Source organism: Natator depressus, chromosome 5 (genome assembly GCF_965152275.1).
Source record: "Natator depressus isolate rNatDep1 chromosome 5, rNatDep2.hap1, whole genome shotgun sequence".
NCBI classification, from domain to species: domain Eukaryota; kingdom Metazoa; phylum Chordata; order Testudines; family Cheloniidae; genus Natator; species Natator depressus.
Genome location: NC_134238.1, coordinates 93,685,296 through 93,705,685, shown reverse-complemented (window position 1 = coordinate 93,705,685; position 20,390 = coordinate 93,685,296). Strand labels below are relative to the sequence as shown.

The 20,390-nt window shown below is 41.6% G+C and overlaps 1 protein-coding gene across 5 annotated transcripts in view; it reads left to right on the top strand.

Annotated features, from left to right (window-relative positions):
• Nucleotides 1-20,390, top strand: part of VPS13A (vacuolar protein sorting 13 homolog A) — a 277,386-nt gene that overhangs the window by 70,624 nt on the left and 186,372 nt on the right. For all 5 annotated transcript variants that reach the window (XM_074953217.1, XM_074953216.1, XM_074953215.1 and 2 more), the window contains exons 17-22: nt 3,241-3,383; nt 5,903-6,104; nt 6,204-6,318; nt 11,418-11,554; nt 18,088-18,220; nt 19,462-19,579. In XM_074953217.1, coding sequence (XP_074809318.1) covers nt 3,241-3,383; nt 5,903-6,104; nt 6,204-6,318; nt 11,418-11,554; nt 18,088-18,220; nt 19,462-19,579 — 848 coding nt within the window. The remainder of the gene's footprint in view (nt 1-3,240; nt 3,384-5,902; nt 6,105-6,203; nt 6,319-11,417; nt 11,555-18,087; nt 18,221-19,461; nt 19,580-20,390) is intronic.

The following is a 20,390-nucleotide window of genomic DNA, read 5'->3' as shown; positions in this document are numbered from 1 at the left end:
CATGGAAGACCTGCTGGAGACTGATATAATACCCCTTCCAGCACCATGACAAGTGCTGTCCCTTAGCACAGATGCTTGTGCAGCCACCTATTTCTAACCCAGCACCTGTGCAACCTTTGGTGCTGTCAGGGGACCTCTCAGATCAGCAGGAAGATCTGCCTAAGTCTGAGGATGGGATGAGTGTCCTTCAGAGGAACCATAGGAGTCCCCTCCAGAAGAACATACAGATGGTACCTGACCAGAAGATCAGATTGGTGCGTCATCTGTTCTCCCTTCTGATGAACAGTAACTGTTTTTGAAGAACTATTGGGGAGAATGGCAAATGCTCTGCAGCTGCAAACAGGCTGCAGCACCAGAGACATCAGATCCCCTGTTGGATGTGTTACAAATGCAGACCAGGGATAAACTAGCTCTATTTACCAGCTTCAGCCTTCTTAACCTGGCCAAGGATGTCTAGCTCACTCCATTCTCATCGTCACCTGTATCCAAGAGAGCTGAAGGATCTCAATTTTTGCCGTGTTGTCCTTTGGCAAACTCCATGGTGGGCTCTGCACCATAGGAAAAAGTTAGAGGCAACAAGACAAGACCTCTCAACTCGTTCCCTTCTGACATACAGGGACCTAAGGTTTTGCCTAAAGAGCCTATTCGTTTGGCTTACTAGACCTTTGAGTGGCCAACTCTCAAAAAATTGTGTTCAGCTGTAATTATGCCCTTGGGAAGCAATGATGCCTTGCCCAAGGAAAAGAAGGAAGTAGTCTGGGCTGTACTATGAAAGTATCATATGCATAGACACTTCCAAAGAGCAGTATATGGTGCCTTGGACTCCAGTGCCAGAACAGTGTCCAAAGGAGTGCTCTAGAGAGGAAATCCTGTGAATGTCCTATGGGAAGAAATGGATTCCCTTTTCAGAAAGGGAGCCATAGAGGAGGTTCCACAGGAACCCAGAGATAAATTACTTTACTCCTCCTGTTTCCTGATCCCAAGGAAGAGCAACTGTCCAGGACTCATCCTGGACCTTAGAAATGTCAACAGATACATAAGAATATTCAAGTTCAGGATGCTCACTTTAGGAGACATTGTCCGTTCCTTATGCCAGGGAGACTGGTATGTGCCTCTCAGTTGAAAGGGCACCACTTTTTTGTGGTTATTAAACTCAGATCAAGTATCCGAGGTTCTGTGTAGGGATGACTCACTACCACTTCAGAGTTCTTCTTTTTGGCTTATTTACAGCCCGAAGAGTCTTCATTGTGATGCTCCCCAAGAGATCCAGGGTTGCGTGGTACCTCAACACCACAGCCCTGACTCCATAACAAGGGATATGATTGGCTCTCAAGGCCTTTCACCTGACCTGCGGCATCATGCGGTGTAGGTGCTTACAGACAACATTGGGGCCATGTACTAATCTACAAGCAGAGGGGTTTATATTCTTTTATCAGTAGAGGCAAGAAAATTTTGGATGTGATACTTCAAGAACCAAAAACACTCAGTGGCTCTTCACCTTGGTGGGGATGAAAATGTGAAGGCAGGCTTACTCAGCAGGTGGTCTCATGATCAACACAAGTGTTCAGTGAAACCAGTGGTGGCCTGTGAACTGTCACAGATGAGCTTACCAGGTAATAAACCTCTTTGAACAAAACATCAAATGCCAACTGTATTGAATGGGAGCACACAGTCAAAAGTGGTCTGATGTGTTCCTGCTGGACTGGAGACAATTTCTTTACACCCTCCAGTTTTTCTTCCTATTATCCGGAGTCATAAGGAAGATCATGGTGGACAGATCACATACTAATAGCCCCAATTTGGCATGTCAGCACTGGTATCTAGATCTCCTGTACCTGGCCAGGGATCCACCATATTTGCTGCCTTTCTCTGCAGACCTGCGTCAATAACAAGGGGAGGATTCTGCATCCCAACCCAAAGACACTTCACTTGGCATTGTGGAGGAGGAACCTGCTAACTAATGTGGACTGTTTATGCTCTGAGTTCAAGTCACTCTCTTGTAATCCAGGAGGAACTTCACCCTGAAATGCTATAGACAAAAAAAGGAAACAGTTTTCTATCTTGGCCATTGGTAAAGGATTTTTTCCATCTCAAGCTGGGTCCCTGCAGTCCTAGAGTGCCTTGTACACCTGAAGTCTCAGGGCTTAGCTGTAGCCATGCTGATAGTCCATAGGGCAGGAGTTATCTGTTCATTACATTTATGTTCTGGACAAACACATTTTCTCTTACCTTGCAGTCTCCAGATTTCTTAAGGGCATGGTAAGTGTGTTTTCCGCCATTGGGGAGCCTCTACTTTTATGGGACCTAAAACTTGTCCTGACAAAGCCAATGGGTTCTCCTTATGAGCCTCTGACAGAAGCCTCTCTCAAACATTTATTGATCAAAACTGTCTTCCTCATTCCAGCTGCTGTGTTTTGATGGCTTCTCTGTCTTATATTGTAGTACACAAGACAAAGTCACATTGAAATCTCATCCCTGCCTGTGTTCTTCTCCAGGCCCCATTTCCATACCCTAGACGTCAAGTGGGCATTCTGTTCTTATCTGGAAATACCAAACCTTTAGAAAATCCAATAGGTTATTTGTAGCATATGGCCAGAGACGCCAGAGAGAACCTGTCACCAAACAGACTTTCTCATGGATTAGGAATTGTATAGAACATTGTTACATCTTAATTAGAAAACTAGTAACCTATGGTTTAAAGATCCATTCCATAAGAACCACCGTAACATCATTGGCATGCCTTAGCAGGTTCCCCTGGTGGATGTAGCATCTTGCTCCAGTGCCTGGTTTGGGAGAGCTGTGTTACAGTTTATATTTACCTAAGAACTCCTAGTTCACTGTTCTCCTGGTGGAGTGCTGTTTGGTAATCTTCTCACAAGTGGAATGAACAGGGGCCGTCAAAGAAAAGGGTTACCTACCAGTAACTGTTCTTCAAGAGTTGCCCCTATACATTCATACTATTTGCCTATTTTCACCTCTACATTGCAGTTTTGTCTACTCTGCAGTTAGTGGGGAGAGAGTTTGGGAGATTGGAGTGACGACGTGTGCATTCCTACAGAGTGAGGCAATGACATCACTGTCATGTGAGATCTCTTGTGAAACCCCCAATGACATGACTTTTCATGGTAGTACCACCACTCAATGCCAGGAGCGCAAGTATGAATGCGCCAAGGTGACTCTCAAACTACAACACTTACTGGTAAATAATCTCTTTATTGTACTTTTTCCTGTTTTACATAGTATGAAGCCATGAAGCTTTCTGTAAAGCTGTTAAGCATGTCCATATCAATAAGGGAAAGCAAGGAGAAACCTGAGCTGATCAAATTTGCAATAATTGACCTGAGCACAATGTTAACGCAACGACCAGGTGCTCAAGCAATAAGGTAAGCCTTTTCCATCAAACTATTTTTATTCCTCATAAAATGGCCAATATATTAATAAAAATGGTGCTTAGTTTCCAGTCTTCATTGTGCTAAAGTTCACAGACCCATTACAATAGCTAGTTTAGCCTGCTTGCAGCTTGGGGGTAGAACCAGATTGGTCAGTTACTGGCAGTAAGGGAATTCCCCATCCCCAAAGCACCATGGCAGCTTTATCTTCCTCCACAGCTGTTGGCTGGCTTAACTCATCCTCGCTGCTGCAGAACTTTACGAGGAAAATTCTAACCTGTTTCAAATATCTCTCTGGTTCCCAGTTGTGTCCTAGGGGTAGCATTTTTCTTTTGGGGGAGTTTCCCCCAGCTTTGCTTCCTCCTTCGAGTTACTGCTGCAGCTGTTGCCCCTGCAGTCTTCAGGGAGAAATGTAGGCTGAAAAAGCCCCAAAGCTTCACCCCCTTATCAGGTGCATCTGGGGAGCTCAGCAGTTGGGGTGCCGTCATTGTGAGGGATGTATATGAGTCCTGATACTGCTTCTGTAAGAGTGCCATGGCCAGATATGATGGGTCTGCCTGGGTTTCCTTGTTTGTGTAACTTTGGAAGCATATAAAAGGTCCTTGGGGGGAATTTGTGGGAGGTGAGGTTGTAGAGTTTCTTTTGGAGTTGTTTGGGGAAGGATTGGATGATATTCTTAAATTTCTGGGTGAACTGTCGTGTGAGGTAGTCTTTGAGTTCTTTATTGTGGGTGGTGTCAGAGAGATCTCAGTTGACCTCGTGATGTATTTCATCCAGTACACTAAATGCCCAATATCAGCTATGTGGGTGAAACCAGACAATCCTGATTGGCAGAAAAGATGCTGAAGAAGGAAAAGAATTGGTTAGAAAAAATGTTCTATTTTGATTGCAAGTTGTTAGTGCTGTGGAGAGTTGTTAAGGCTGCTAGGTTAAATTACTGTTGCCCATGTTGCTGTTCTTGGAGCTCCTATGTCAGTTGCACTAGCAGACGTTACCGATTCAGCAGACGTTGGTGTGATTCATAAGGAAAGGCTCAGGTCGGTGGTGAAGGCACTCAGCCAAGTTTATTGTCGACAAAGCACGGTACTAGCACCCTGGTTCAGTGGTTACAGGTACACTAACACATCTATGGCCATGACAATGATACCTGCTCAGTCAGCGCACCAGGATGCTGTTCCCTCAGCAAGTACAAATATGCCACCCATGACTTCTCCTTTTATACATTGATACAAACAAGTTAAGTATTATACTCCAGACATTGTTAGATACCACCCTTATTCTTGTACTTCCTAGTTAGAACAAAACATCCTTATCTATTATTCTGTCATCCCATCCTAATCTTACGAGAGGTTGGTATGTTCCTGTACCATCTCTTACGAATGTGTTTATGTAGTTACTTGAGAGATCTGTGTGTTTCTGTACTATCCTCTTGGGTCAGGGATGTGCTTACTTGGTTAGCCAATACCTGTTGTGTTACTAATCTGCCAAGGCATACGCTGGTTCACAGCCATTGGTTCACACTTTTAGTTATGCCTATATTAAATACAGTAACTCCTCACTTAACTTCCTGGTTATGTTATTGAAAAATGCAACTTTAAGTGAAACGATGTAAAGTGAATCCAATTTCCCCATAAGAATTAATGTAAATGGGGGTAGGGACGGGGGGGTTAGGTTCCAGGGAAATTTTTTTTGCCAGACAAAAGACCTATATATATATATATATACACACACACACACACAGAGTATAAGTTTTTAAAATAATTTTAAACAATTTAATACTGTACTCACCAATGATAATTGTGAAGCTTGGTTGAGGCAGGGTGTAGCGGGGTGGGGATGCGGGGGCTTGCCCACTCCCTTGCTGCAATGCTGGGTGAGTGGAATGGGGCAAGACCCTGCGCCCCAACCCCACTCCCCAACAGGAGCGCGGGACAGGTGGAACGGGACAAGTCCCTACGCCCCCCCACCCCACTTCCTGGCCAGTGCACCAGGCTGATGGAATGGGGCAAGCCCCCTTGCTCCCCAGGAGCACCGAGCGGGGGGAGCCAAACAACGTTATAAGGGAACTTTGCAGGACTTTAAAGGAATAGGTCAGCGACCTAATAACGAAACAACGGTAACTGGGACGACATTAAGGGAGGAGTTACTGTAGAGAGAGAGAGTCCTGCTATGGGCTAACTATTCTTGTGGATCCCGCTGATGCACTGGTAATACGCTTTCATCTAGTCCTTTGTGACCTGGAAGTAGATTAAAGTGCATTGACGAGATGTTAATGCACATCAGCAGGGTCCACGTAGACAGTCCATTGTGGGCTAGTGCTAGATAGATTCACTCCACGGCTTGTTGCAAATTAAATGTACATGTAGACAATTCCTTAGACTTGTTTTGATGGAGGAGGAGGTTTGTTCTTTTAACCTGGCACCTGCTACTTATCTTGTAGTCAATAAGACATCTTCTGTTTATTTAAATGTTCCATTTAAATGTAATTTCTGTACTATTTTAACTTTATACAGATTTGAAACAAAAATAAGCACATTTGAAGTTACAGGCATGTCTGAAGAAAAATTCATACCCTGTCTGCTATCTTCTCGAACAATCCATTCGGAAAACAATACCTCACTCTTAACCATAATGTTTGAGACCAATCCTTTAGATGAGAAAGCTGATCAGAAGCTTCGACTAGAATCACAGCCATTGGAAATAATATATGATGCAGTAAGTAAAAGATATGTTAATGAAGCTTCTAAAAATCTTCTAAAAATATGATGTAAGCATTCATTTTCTTTTATGTTTATTATATCTGTATTTTAACAGAGGACTGTGAATAGTTTAGTGGATTTCTTCAGGCCTCCAAAAGATGTACATTTAGAGCAACTGACCTCAGCAACTTTGATGAAGCTTGAAGAATTTCGTGAGAAGACATCAACAGGTGAATGTCAATAAACATTTTCAGTGATGCAGTTTTTGATTAAATTTTGAAGATTTTTTTTCTTTTAGCTGAATTTTTCAAATATACTTTTGTTGTAAATGTATCATAACTGCTGATTAATGTATTAATGCAAAGAAACAAAAATAGGAAATGTTTTCATATAAATACTCAGATACTGGTGGTGGGGGCCATATAAATACTTAGATGGTTTAAACTTTTCAATAAAGACATGATAAAAAATTAAATTTAAATAAAGAGCAAAATGTCAGTACAATAAAAGGCTAAAACTATCACTGTTTTCAAGAGGTTTTGAGGTATGTGTTTTTTTAAGTTCTATAACATTAAGTACAAGAAATATAATTAATATATACCTAATAAAATTAGTACATGCAAAGTTTTTGTTTGAAAACAGGGTTGCTGCATACCTGACACAAACCCACAAAACAAGAAAATGAAAAGTTAAGCGACTTAACAGTACATACCCTCTACTCCACACACATGCAGGTACCTTATGATCAGGGTCCTACCAAATTCACGGTCCATTGTGGTCAATTTCGTGGTCATAGAATTTCAAAAATCATAAATATCATGATTTCATGGTGTTGTAACTGTAGGGGTCCTGACCGAAAAGGGGGTAGTGGGGGCATTGCAAGGTTATTGTAGGGGGGTTGTGGTATTACCACCCTTACTTCTGCGCTGCTGCTGGCAGCAGCGCTACCTTCAGAGCTGGGCAGCTGGAGAATGGCATCTCCTGGCCAGGAGCCCAGCTCTGAAGGCAGTGCCACCGCCAGTAGCAGCATAGAAGTAAGTCTGGCATGGTACGGTATTGCTACCCTTACTTCTGTGCTGCTGCCTTCAGAGCTGGGCACCTGGCCAGCAGCCACCACTTTCCAGCCACCCAGCTCTGCAGGCAGCGCAGAAGTAAGGGTGACAATACCATGACCTCCCTACAATAACCTTGCAGCATCCCCCCCTGCAACTTCCTTTTGGGTCAGGACCCCCAGTTTGAGAAATGCTGGTCTCCCCTGTGAAATCTGTATAGTATAGGGTCAATAATACAGAAAAGACCAGATTTCACAGTCCATGATGCGTTTTTCACGGCTGTGAATTTGGTAGGGCCCTACTTATGATTGCTACAACTCCCCTATACCATAGACCATGCACTGCACCTTAATTCGTTCATCTTTTTACCCTTCTCAACACAGCTCTTTATCAGATTTTCCCAACACAGTAGTACTTGAGGATGTTTGGTATCGCAGTTGATTGTGTTGGAAGAGAGTAGTTAGTTAAAGGATTGTGTGCTAAAGAGTTGTTAAAGGGACTGATGAAAAGTTCTTATGACAGTAAGGCAGATTTTGTCCATGTAAGATTGTCTTCTACATACTGCAAAGTCTGAGGCACTTGCAGGGCCTGATGCTGTGATAATGTTAAATTCTAGAAGTATGACATGCATAATACTCTTATCTTCCAAGACAGACTGGAGAAAAGGCTGCGCATCAGCTCTGGGAGTAACCAGATTGGGGCTTATGTTAGTTTCCATCTAGAGATGGTGAACATTTGATAATCTAAAACAGTGGTTCTCAAACTTTATTGTACCAAGACTCCCTTCTGACAAGAAAAATTACTACAGAATAGTTAGTATTTTAAATTAAAAATGCATTACAAGGTTGTATCTATGAAAAGTAGCCACTAAATATTTTAATTCACAATATAGTCAAGGACAATCTTTATATCTAGTAGTAAAAAATAAAATAAATATGTACCTAATGGGCAGGGTGAGCTTGTATTGATGAACACAGATCCTTGAAGTGTGGCTGAGGTGAAGATTGAAGTTATCTTCAACAGTGAGATGGGCCTTGTATTTGTTTTTCAGTAAAGTCAGTGCTGAAAAGCCAGCTTTTCATAGATAGGTGGATGAAAATGGCATGAGTGCTTTCAAAGCTGGAGATGACAGCCCTGGATATTCTTCTCACACAGAAATCCAGAAGTTAGCAAGAGGTCGCGCAGAAAATCTCAGCGTCACTGTCTCATCACAGGAAAGGTCCATTAATGTTTCTTTCACTGTAAGTGACATAACAGCACTTGCAGTATTAAAGGGATTTCTAATCCACGCCTCTGTTTTCTGATGCTTTTCAGGGCAGTACTCACAAAACTGCAGTTTAAGCCTTTTCAGGTAGCTGCTAGATACTGGGTTGCAAGTCATGCTTTGGCGAGGCATTTTCATCCAGAAAGTCATGCAGTAAGAAAAAGCTTCAAAACTGCCACGGTCCACATGAACATACCACAAGGAAAGTTTCTTGATCCCACTTCTGATTTTCCCAGTGAGAGAAAAGACAAAAGCGTCTCTCGCTTGAAGTAAGGTATTAACACATTTAGGTGTTCAAAAATGTCTGCCAGGTAAGATAGCAGAGCAAGCCACTTGTATCTGCAAACCTTTCAGCCAGCAGGGAATCTACGTCTAAAAATTCTCACTTCCTCACTGAGCTGAAACCTTTCCCCAAGACAGCCACCGAACTTCTGTGTGGTAAAGTAACTGATGGTGTTCAGCTCCCATCTATCACACAAAACTCCAGACAGGTGTGCACTTGTGAACAGCTTCATCGACAACTTGTTTTAGAACAGGTGGCATTTTTTGCAACTCGGGCTAGCCTACGTATAATACGGTGAGTCCAAGTGCTTGCCGTGCAACAGCCTGCACTTGGGTGATTATCCTGCTGTTTCTTCCAGTCATTGCATGAGCACCATCACTGCAAATTCCTACACAGCGCTGCCATTTCAAGCCCGAATCAGAGACAAAAGCATCCAAAAGTGCGAAGAGCTGTTCCCCAGTAGCTTGCTGTGGTAATGGCCTGCAGAACAGAAATTCCTCTTGGAGTTCTTTGTCATTCTCAAATTTTACGTATAGCAGCATCTGAGTAGCACCTGCCACATCCATTGTTTCATCAAGTTGAATGGGAAAAAAAAGAACTTGGCTAGATTTTGGCAATTGTTCAGTCACATCATTTGCCATACTGTGAATGCGCCTGGAAGTAGTGTCATTAGAGATGGGAATTGAATCAAGTTGAGTCACAAGTTGCCCCACCATCGTCGAAACCACTTTCTTGGAACATGGCAGAACAAAAGTTTCTCCAATACTGTGCAGTTTCCCAGTTTTAGCGATCCAGTATGATACAGCAAAAGATGCTTCAAGGGCTTTCTTCTTTGCCGTAGCTGCCATTTGCAGTATGTTCTCAGTACTCTGAAGAGAACTGTGCCATGTCTGCAAGTGCTGCAACATTTTAGTCAGTTTTAAGCTCTCCTTTGCCGGACCTTCGTCACACACTGTGGCTGTGGTTTCTCCTGAAAACAAGTCCATGTGAATTTATATTCCAGATATTTTGGATCGTATTTGTGGTTTCTTGGCTTTTTACTGCTGTTTGGAACCTCATTGTCAGCCCATCTTTTGCTGCAAGTGGCAGTCGACTCCCCTTCAGTACTCCTTTCCTCCACTTTTCTTCAGAAAATGGTCCATTACTAAAATTATTTCTACAGTAACTTTTCAAATTGGTTTCAACACAACATGTGCTGAGTGGGCTGTCAGATAAACACACGTGCCTGAGTACAGGAAGTGCCTCAGTATAGGAAGTAATGCACACGGCCTACAGGGGGTGGAAAGCAGGGCAATTGCGGGGCCGCACGCCATAGGTGGGCCTGCCAAACTAAATTGCTCGGGCTTGAAGCCCTGCCCCCTGCTGCCCACAGAGCTCTTGGCTCTGGCTTCAGCCCCACCATCGCCTGCGAAGCTCTGGGCTGGAGTTTCAGCACCACCACCACCCACAAACCTCTGGGCTGGGGTTCGTCACTTGAGCACAGGCTCAGACAACTCTTTTGGGACTTCTTGGGTGCAAGTAATCCAGTCCTACTGTTTTTTTTTTAAATATTTATCCCTAGTAGAAGCTGTTTAACATCCTCAGTTCCTATGGGATTGCAAAGGATTTTATCATCCTCCTATTGTATCAGTATATCATCCTGCTTCTTTACAAATACAGAAGATTTTAGTAAACACTTCTGCCTCTTCGGAATTATTATTAACATTTTTACCAACTCCATCTAGAAATGGTCCTATGCCATTGTTAGGAATTCTTTTGTTCCTAATATACTTAAAAAAACAAACAAAATGAACAGGATCTCCTCCTTGTCCTCAGCTCTGCCAGCCATGGATTTTTCCTTGTCTTTAGCTTCCGTTATCAATTTCCTCCATTTAAATTACTTCTGATGTATATTGATGGCTGTCTGCTTCCCCCCTTTTTCATTTCTAGTTTACAGTCTTCACTTCCCCTCTTAACTAGGTTGGTTAATGATCACAGCTAAATTAGTAGCTGAGGCTTAAAGTTCAAAAAATTAAAAGGCAGTGTGTGTATATTTTAAATCTTGTTATTTTTAAACCCATCTGATTTATTTCTTTATTTTTTTGTCTCATGATTGCTGAATTGTTGGGGCTAGAGATAGTTGACTGACTTTAGGTAATGGAATCTTTTGTAAAAATGATTTGAGAAAATCATTTTATTCTGAACAATGACTCAGAAATTATTAGACTAAGACATTGTTATAATGGATGGGAAATGGAGAAACTATATTGAAGATTTAAACTTTGATTAAAAGCAAATCTCATTGTCACATGAATATTTTGTGTTGTAACTTAATTCCAGTGTATTGAGCCTACAGTGTCACACAATCCTCATGAAATTGGCTATTGTGATTTCTTAGAGAAGGTATCTTATTTGTCATCATTTATGCTACGTTCATTAGGACTGACAAGATGATTATTATTCATGGGTACTTTGAACACTGAAAAGAACTACACTAATATGAAGTACATTTATGAAAGTGTAACCGATAGAGAATTGAGATCTATCAAAATAAACCAGGATACTGTACATTTGGGATGGCTGACTAAGTTTTTGATGTGGTTGAACAGTTTCAGCTGTATATTTTAGTAATCTGATTGTAATGAAATTCATCATCCGATTCATACATTATCACCATAATTTATTTAAAATATGTTTAAAGACATGGTTTCATATTGGCTCCTTAACTGTCTCAATGTGATTATTTTCTAGGATTATTATATGTTATTGAAACACAGAAAGTTCTCGATCTAAAAATTAATTTAATGGCTTCATACGTCCTTGTTCCACAAAATGGATTTTATGAATCTACGTCAAATTTACTTCTTCTGGATCTTGGTAACCTACAGGTACAATTTCCGTTCATGAAATGATTTATTATTTGTGATAATTTGGCTTCTATTTATTGTAGTATGTTAAAAATGAACTTAAATTCTGTTCACTATAACGGGTTTATTTAAATAGTGGTGATTCATTTTAAACTGCTTTCTAGTCAAGTCTGGGTTTCTTTAATCCGCTTAGAGTGGCTAGTGTAGGTGACAAAAATGAGGCCACTTGCTTTGCGAACCTTTGAATGCTGTAAAGTAATACATGAAAATTGTTCTTAACAGTTTTTCATCCTGGCATTACTTATGCTATATTGAAATACAAAGAAACAAACTCTCTTACTCTGACATATGTGGTTAACACAATATTTTTAATTTAATACTGTTTGTCCTTTTGCTCCCAACCCTTGCCAATGCTATTTTCTTGTTCATTATCCACTAAAATGATATGGATTGACTAGAATGATCATTTATGAGTATAGGACTTAAACATTTTGAAGTTTTGATTATCTTCTATATATTAAATTTTATAGATTATATAAATTGTAAGGAAAAAGCAAGCAAAAGGTAAATGTATATCAAATGCTATTAGTGTGCTTAACACCATACCAAAAACAGAAAATCTTATTCCTGTCCCATGATGATTGCCTTCTTATTGAACTAACAAAATTTAAAATAGCATGTTCCCCTTCTTTGTATGTTGGCAACTGGTATTTATCTATATATCTGTATATCAGTGGTTCTCAAACTTTTGTACTGGTGACCCCTTTCACATAGCAAGCCTCCGAATGCGACCCTTCTTGTATATTAAAAAGTGTTTTTAATTTACTTAACACCATTATAAATGTTGGCGGCAAAGCGGGATTTGGGGTGGAGGCTGACAGCTCGCGACCCCCTGAGGGGTCCCCCAGTTAGAGAACCCCTGATATATAGATATATCAGGGGTTCTCAAACTATATATAGGTGACGCTGGCAGCACTGCATGTTAAGTTTGCTTGACACTTCCCATTGTAAGACTGTTTTCTGTTGCTTATAATTTTGCCAAACTATAATCATTTGGGCTGAAGTTTTGCATGCTGGGTATCTGTTTCAGGATGAATTTTTTTCACTCTTTCAGCTAAAATGGTTTACCTGTTTTTGAGAACAAGATTAGGGGAAAATATTTTGCCCATATTTAAAAAAATCTTAAAATAACTTTGCTGAGAAGCTTTAGCACCTCCGTGTTTTTGGAATAAGGGTTTGATGTTTGACAGTGTGGTCGCCACAGGATGTTCCTTTTAGCTACCTGCATGAAAACTTTGGCCTAAGCATAAGCCTATGAAAACTCTGTCTGTACATGCTCAGTAGAGACTTGTTAGAGTTTGGAAGTTTAAAGTAATTGAATATTCCATATGCACTGGGCATTTACCATACCAGGACTTCTGGGGCTGAGCAGCACTTCACCTGGATACTGGGGGATGCTGTGGCACCAGGCACAGGACCTGACAGCCGGCAGACGATGCACCAAATAAGGCTATGTTTTAGTCACGGGTATTTTTAGTAAAAGTCACAGGTCACAGGCATTAAAGAAAAATTCATGGCCCGTGACCTGTCCGTGACTTACTAAAAATACGAGTGAATAAAACTTGCAGCGGGGGGAGCCTACCCAAGGGAGCTGGGGGAGGGCAACCCAGCTGCTTGGGGGGGGGGTTGTTGGCAAGGCCGACAGACTCCCTACCTGGCTCTGTGGCTGCTTTCCCCCCTCCGGCCAAAGCAGCTGCAGCAGAGTTTGGGTGTGGAGGGGGTAGGGTGTTGGGGCATGGGTAGGATGTTGGGGCACGTTCTGGGCAGCGCTTACCTGGGGGGGCTCCTGGCCATGCCTCCCACTAGCTGCTGAGCGAGGGGGATGTCGCCACTTCTGGGGAGCCTCCCAGGTAAGTGCTGCCCAGAGCTTGGCTCACCCTGTCCTGTGCCCCTACCCCCTCCCATACCCAAACTCTGTTGCTCGGGGGGGGGGTGTGTGAGGGCGCGGTGGCCCGAGACTGCCCCAGCAGCGGCCGGTGCACCTGGCACAGGGGCTCCCTGAGTTGCTCCTGAGCCAGGTGCACGGGCTGCTGCAGAAATCACGGAAAGTCATGGAATCCAACACTTCCGTGATCTCTGTGACAAACTCGCAGCATTAGCACTAAATGCTCCCTCTGTTGGTTCCTGGCTGAAATGCAGAGGAGTGGAAATGTGGGGGCAGCAGGAGCCTGAGAGTGGAAGGAAGCAGAGGGGAAAGGAGCTGGTAAGGAGTGTTTGCAAAGGAGTAGAGAGGGAGAAGGACTGGAGCCCTGGCAGTAGGGTCAGTAACTACTAATGCACACTTTTATCCAGAACCTGATACATAATCTAGGAGTCCTGAATCTACATTCTTCTGCTGTCAGCAAATAGCTGTGAAATTAATTGGCAAAATATGTGTCCCATCTCTCGCTCCTCCTCTGCTCCTGTGGCTGTTCTACATAGAAAATAACAGCCTGCTACTGATTGCCATTTACATCATTTGCTTAAGTGGCAGAAGTCTGTGCTGTGGATCTAAAGGTCCTAACGCTATTGACAACCCATGTTGGGGGCAATATGGTTCCACATAGTAGAATCTCATTTTTCAGTGTTTTTTTTTTTTAAACATAGGAAATTACATAAAAAAATACATTAAAAATCATTCAGGTTTCAAAGTCAAGCACTCCAAAGTTCATCTAGAATGAATGAATCAGTTGTGTAGTAAATACAACTGTTGTATGTCGGACCATGGTCTCTTCTCCTATGGATATTGGATAGTGTGTAGTGAATGAGGCAAGGGATTGCAACATACGGGTAAAAAAAGTTATTAACCTGGAGAACTATAGTCTGTTCCTTCCTCTGCCACCAGACTTCCCAGGATCACAAACGCTTAGCCACTTAAGACAAACACTAAAATGAGAATGTTCACAGTTTACTACTGATTGTTTGTTCCTAATTTCTGGTTGCCCCATGTGAGACACCAAGGATCAGATTTACAGAAGTGTCGAGCACTCAAAACTGCATCATCATCACGGGAAATCCCAAAGAGATGTGGCCGCCTTGCTAATCAAACGCCACTGGATCGATCTCTAGCAGGATGCTTACGGTGGTCGAACTGTAAGTTCAGGTTATGCTTATCACTGGCAGTCTTATTGCACCACAGAAGCTTTGGGAGTTTGTGATCACAGGCATTCCTGGATACACGCACTTCGGAATTAATTGGTTTTCCATCCTAATATGTCCATACTAAGACTGAAACTGAACCAGTGCTGATGGAGCTGGTTGCTGGGTTCTGCTTCAAATAGAAGACATAAGAATTGCTATCCTGGGTCAGACCAGTGGTCCATCTAGCCCAGTATCCTATCTTCCAACAGTGGCTGGTGTCAGATGTGTCAGGGAAGGAACAGAACAGGACAATTATCGAGTGAACCATCCCCTGTCATCCAGTTCCAGCTTCTGGCAGTCAGAGGTTTAGGGACACCCAGAGCATGGGGCTGCCCCTATGACCATCTTGGCTAATCGCCATTGATGGATTTATCCTCCATGAATGTATGTAATTCTTTTTGAATCCAGTTATGCTTTTTCCCTTCACAATGTCTCCTGGCAATGAGTTCCACAGATTGTGCGTTGAGTGAAGTACTTCCTTATGTTTTAAACCTGCTGCTTATTAATTTAATTTGGTGACTTCTGGTGTGTTATGTGAAGGGGTAAGTAACACTTCCCTGCTTACTGTCTCCACACCATTCATTATTTTATAGACCTCTATCATATCCCTCCCCACCCTTAATCATCTCTTTTCTAAACTGAACAGTCGGTGTCTTTTTAATCTCTCTTCATATGGAATCTGTTCCATACTCCTGATCATTTTATTGCCCTTTCGGTACCTTTTCCAATTCTAATTTCTAATATATCTTTTTTTGATATAGGGCAACCAGAACTGTACATGTGATGCATGGTGTGAGCGTACCATGGATTTATATGGTGGCATTATGCTATTTTTTGTCTTATCTATCCCTTTCCTAATGATTCCTAAAATTTTGTTAGCTTATTTGACTGCTGCTGCAGACTGAGCGGATCAGACAACTATCCATGTTGACTCCAACATCTCTTTCTTGAGTGGTAACCACTAATTTAGAATTCTTTGTATGCATAGTTGGGATTCTTTTCCAAAGTGCTGTACTTCGCATTTATCAACATTGAATTTTAGTTGCCATTTTGTTTCCCAGTCACCCAGTTTTGTGAAATCCCTTTGTAAGTCTTTGCAGTCAGCTTTGGACTTAAGTATCTTGAGTAATTTTGTATCATTTGCAAACTTTGGCACTTCACTGTTTACCCCCTTTTTCCAGATCATTTGTGAATATGTTGAACAGCACTGGTCCCAGTACTGATCTTTGTGGTACCCTGCAATTTACCCCTCTCACCGTGAAAATTGACCATTTATTCCTTCCCTTTGTTTCCTACTTTTAAACAGTTAATTTTCCATTAGAGTACCTTCTCTTTTATCTCATGACTGCTTACTTTGCTTAAGAGCTGTTGGTGAGGTACCTTATCAAAGGCATTCTCAAAGTCCAAGTACGCTATATCCACTGGATCACCCTTGTCCGTGTTTGCTGACACCCTCAAAGAATAGATTAGAGAGGCATGAGTTCTCTTTACAAAAGCTGTGTTGACTCTTCCCCAGCATAGTGTGTTCATCTGTGTCTGATAGTCCTGTTGTTCTGCTATAGTTTCAACCAGTTTTCCTGGTACTGAAGTTAGGCTTACTGGCCTGTAATTCCCAGGATTGCCTGTGGAGCCTTTTTAAAAATCTGTGTTACATTAGCTATCCTCCAGTCATCTTGGGCAGAGGCTGATTTAAGTGATAGACTATGTACCACAGTTCATGTACAGCAGTTTCATATTTTAGTTCCTTCAGAACTGGTCCCGATGACTTATTACTGTTAATCAGTTTGTTCCAGAACCACCTCTGCTGATGCCTCAATCTGGGACAGTTCCTCAGATTTGTCTGCTAAAAAGAATGGCATAAGTGTGGGAATCTCTGTCACATCCTCTGCAGTGGAGACCAATGCAAAGAATTTATTTAACTTCTTCACAATGGCCTTGTCTTCCTTGAGTCCTCCTTTAGCCCATGGATTGTCCAGTTGCCCCACTGATAGTTTGGAAGGCTTCTTGCTTCTGGTGTACTTAAAAATTTTTGTTGTTAGCTTTTGTGTCTTTTGGTAGTGGCTCTTTCACATTCTTTTTTAGCCTGCTTAATTATACTACTTTAGTTGATCTGCCAGAGTTTATGCTCCTTTCTGTTTTCCTCAGTAGGATTTTACTTGCAGTTTTCAAAGGATGTCTTTTTGTCTCTGCCTCTTTTTCTCTCTTTAGCCATGGTGTCATTTTGTTGGTCTTTTTTTTTTTAATACATTTAGTTTGAGCCTTTTTTTTTAACCAACATTTCTGTTTAGCTTGCAAGCATTTTGCTCTTGTGACTGTTCCTTTTAAATTCCATTTAACTAGCTTTCTCATTTTTCTGTAATGATGCTTTTTGAAGTTAAATGCTACTCTGGTGGGTGTCTTTTGTATTTTCCTGCCCTATAAGAATGTTAAATTTAATTACATTACAGGTTAAATTTTATCATGAATTTATCATCATTTCTGTTCTTGTCCTGCCACTTGACATGGTTTTTAAAAAAAGTGAGTATGTATGAAGAATGGGTTAGAAAATAATATTGAAAACTTACAATGCTATTACATTAATCTATGGTAGAACTTCATAATTGCATTGTATTTCAAGATTGTTAACCCATCTCAAAAACGTAGAGTAGAAATACAAGGTTTCTAAAGGTAGATGACAAAAATTATTAGAGGCATAGGAGGACTTCTTGATGAGGTGAGATTAAAAAGATGAGGACTACCTAAATTAGCTAGGAGGTGAGTAAGAGGGGATAGCATGAAGATACATAATGGTGCTGAGGGTATTTGGACGTTTCTAAGTTAATCATTTTTTGCAGTAAAAGACGAGGAGGATGGCCAACGAGATTGAATGTCCAGAAATTTAAAACTGATAAAAGGAAATATATTTCCATGGATTAATTACAAATTGTGTAACTGCTACATTTTATCATCGAGACTGAGAGTTTATTTTGGCAGGATAAAAAATAGATTAGACAGTCGTATGTTTAAGAGTCACAATAACATTAGATAAAATAAGCTATAAAGAGTATGAACCCTCATGGTTCAGGGAAAAAGTCACCCACTAACTAATAGAAGTTTAGGAATCAATTTTTCCTATGGGCATCTTATTTCATAGTGGTTCATTATGGAATTTCTTGAAAAGTATCTAATTCTGGCTATGACTAGAGGCAGGATTTTGCACTACATAAATTACTGGTCTGATGTGGTATATTTGTCCTAAGGATCCTGTTATTTATTAAAATTATTTGATTTTTGACCTCTAATCATGGTAGAAGTTGAATATTTGTGTAACCAGTGCTTTGAAGATTTTTAAACTGATTTTAATTATTTTATTTTTTGTGATTTTTTTTTTTAAGATGATGAGTAAAAGTCGTTCTGATGTGTCAGATCTCAAAGTAGGACAAAGCACCATTGAAGATATCATGTCAAGAGCTTATGATAGCTTTGATATTCAACTCAGCAGTATTCAGCTACTTTACTGCAAACATCGTAAGTATTCACAACATGAATTGCTTTTTGTTGGAACAACTGAAAAAAAAAACTTTTTGGTAACTGGTATGCCAATTTTTAACAAACAATTGAGTTTCCAGTACATTTTGTTCTTCAATTCCACAGATGAGTACATGCTGGGCCCTGATTGCCTTTAGGACAGATATTTTTAAAACTGCAGATCGAGTCCCACACATCTACACACAGTGACTTTCCCAAGCCCTTAATTAAGCCTGACAACCAAGCTGCGCAACCTTAGGGCTGGTGTGTAGTACACAGTTAAGTCGACATAAAGTAGCTTATGTTGACCTAATTATGTCCATGTCTACACTACAGCCTTCCTCCCACCGTTGTAAATGCCCTACTGTGCCGACATACTAACTCCACCTCCATAAGAGGCATAAGGCTTATGTTGGTATAGTTAGGGCAACGAAGTGTCTGTGTAGATACTGTGTCCCAGGAGCCATGAAATTGACAAGAAAGCCCCTGCTCCCATGGACAGCTGGGCTAGACTCTGCTCCCAGCTGGGAGCTGAAGCCCAGGTGACTTCGATTCATGGGGCGAGAAGCGGGGGTGGCTTTGGACCCCACTCCCAGCTGGGAGCCAGAGTGAGAAACCTGAGCAGCCCCCCACCCGCTCCTGGGGTAGAGTGGGGGGCTCAAGAAGCTGGGGCAGCTGAACCCCACTCCCCAGTGGTGAGAAGCCCCAGGCGGCTCACTTCCCAGCTCTCGGCAGGGAATGGAGAGGTGGGTGCGGGAGGAGCATGCCAAGAGTCTGTGGGGCAGCCCGGCTCCTGGCAGGGAGCTGCCAGCAGAGCTGAGACACCAGGCTCTCTGTTCCCCACACTGCCCTCTTAGGTCTCTGGAGGTGCTCCTGGTGAGAATGTGCACCACCAACCCAAGAAGGGTAGTGTGGACATGCACCACTGCAGCAATCTAATATAGGTTGACTTAGGTTTGTAATGTAGACGTACTCTTAGTTTTTGATTTCTTACAACTGCATAGACTTTTGAGGCCAAAAGGTCTCAAGATTACCTAGCCTGGTCTGGCTCATATTATACAGACCATAGAATTTCATTTGTGATTTTGGCATCTAGCCAAGTAACATTAGTTTTCCTCCGTTATCCTTCCTTATTCTGTACTTTCCCCCAGCTCCAGAACACATTTTCACAATGTATTCAATGTATTGGGGAAATCTGTTGTGGCCTAAAATAAGTAATACAACTGTTTTCCTTTCACTAGATGAAAATTGGAAGGAGGCTCGTAAGCTAAAATATTCTTCACAACATATCTTGCAGCCTATGGATGTGAAAGTGGAATTTAGCAGGGCAATGGTTGTCACTGATGCAAGAATGCCTAAGTATGTTTTTCTTTCTATTGTGTAAATGTTCATAATAAATGCCTTTTTAAGGGAATAGTCCCTGCAAGGAACAATTATACTATAATTCTTAAAATGAATTATAGGCTAAAGGAAGCATAGTTTAATATTTATCGTATTTCTTTTCCTCTAATTTTATTTATTACTTATATTATCATACAAATGGTCCAGGTCTTATTGTGTGAGGCACTGAACAAAAAGACTGTCCCTGCCTCAAATAATTTACAATTGTTTTATAATTCAAGAGACAGTGGATGGATACAGATGGACTGATGGGGGAGTACAAGGAAACAGTGAGATAATATTGATCAGCATGATAGGTTGTGACTTCAGTGAACCAGCAGACTAATTGTCAAGTTTTTTGTAGGCAGCTTAGCAAAATAGAATTTTAAGGAGCGATTTGAAGGAGAAAAATAAGTTAGTCTTGTGGATGTTTATTTGGAGCTCTCTGAAGCGTGAGGGGCGGCATGGGAAAAGCATGCAGGTTCTTGTTTGAAAATTGGACAAGGGAGCAATAGAGGCTGGCACAGTTGGAGGTGTGAATTGACCTTTTAATGCTGAATGAGAGATGATAGGGTGAAGGGGCTTGAAAGTGAAAACAATTCTCCGTTTAATAACAAAAGAGAAGAGGGAGGCTGTGGAGGGATGCAAAGAGATTAATGTGGTCAAAGTAATAGGCTAGGAAAATACTTATAGCAATATTCTGGGCAGGGCCGTCCTTAGGATTTATGGGGCCCTACGCAATATTATTAACCTGGTGCCCCTATGCCTGATGGCAGCCTGGGCTCACAGC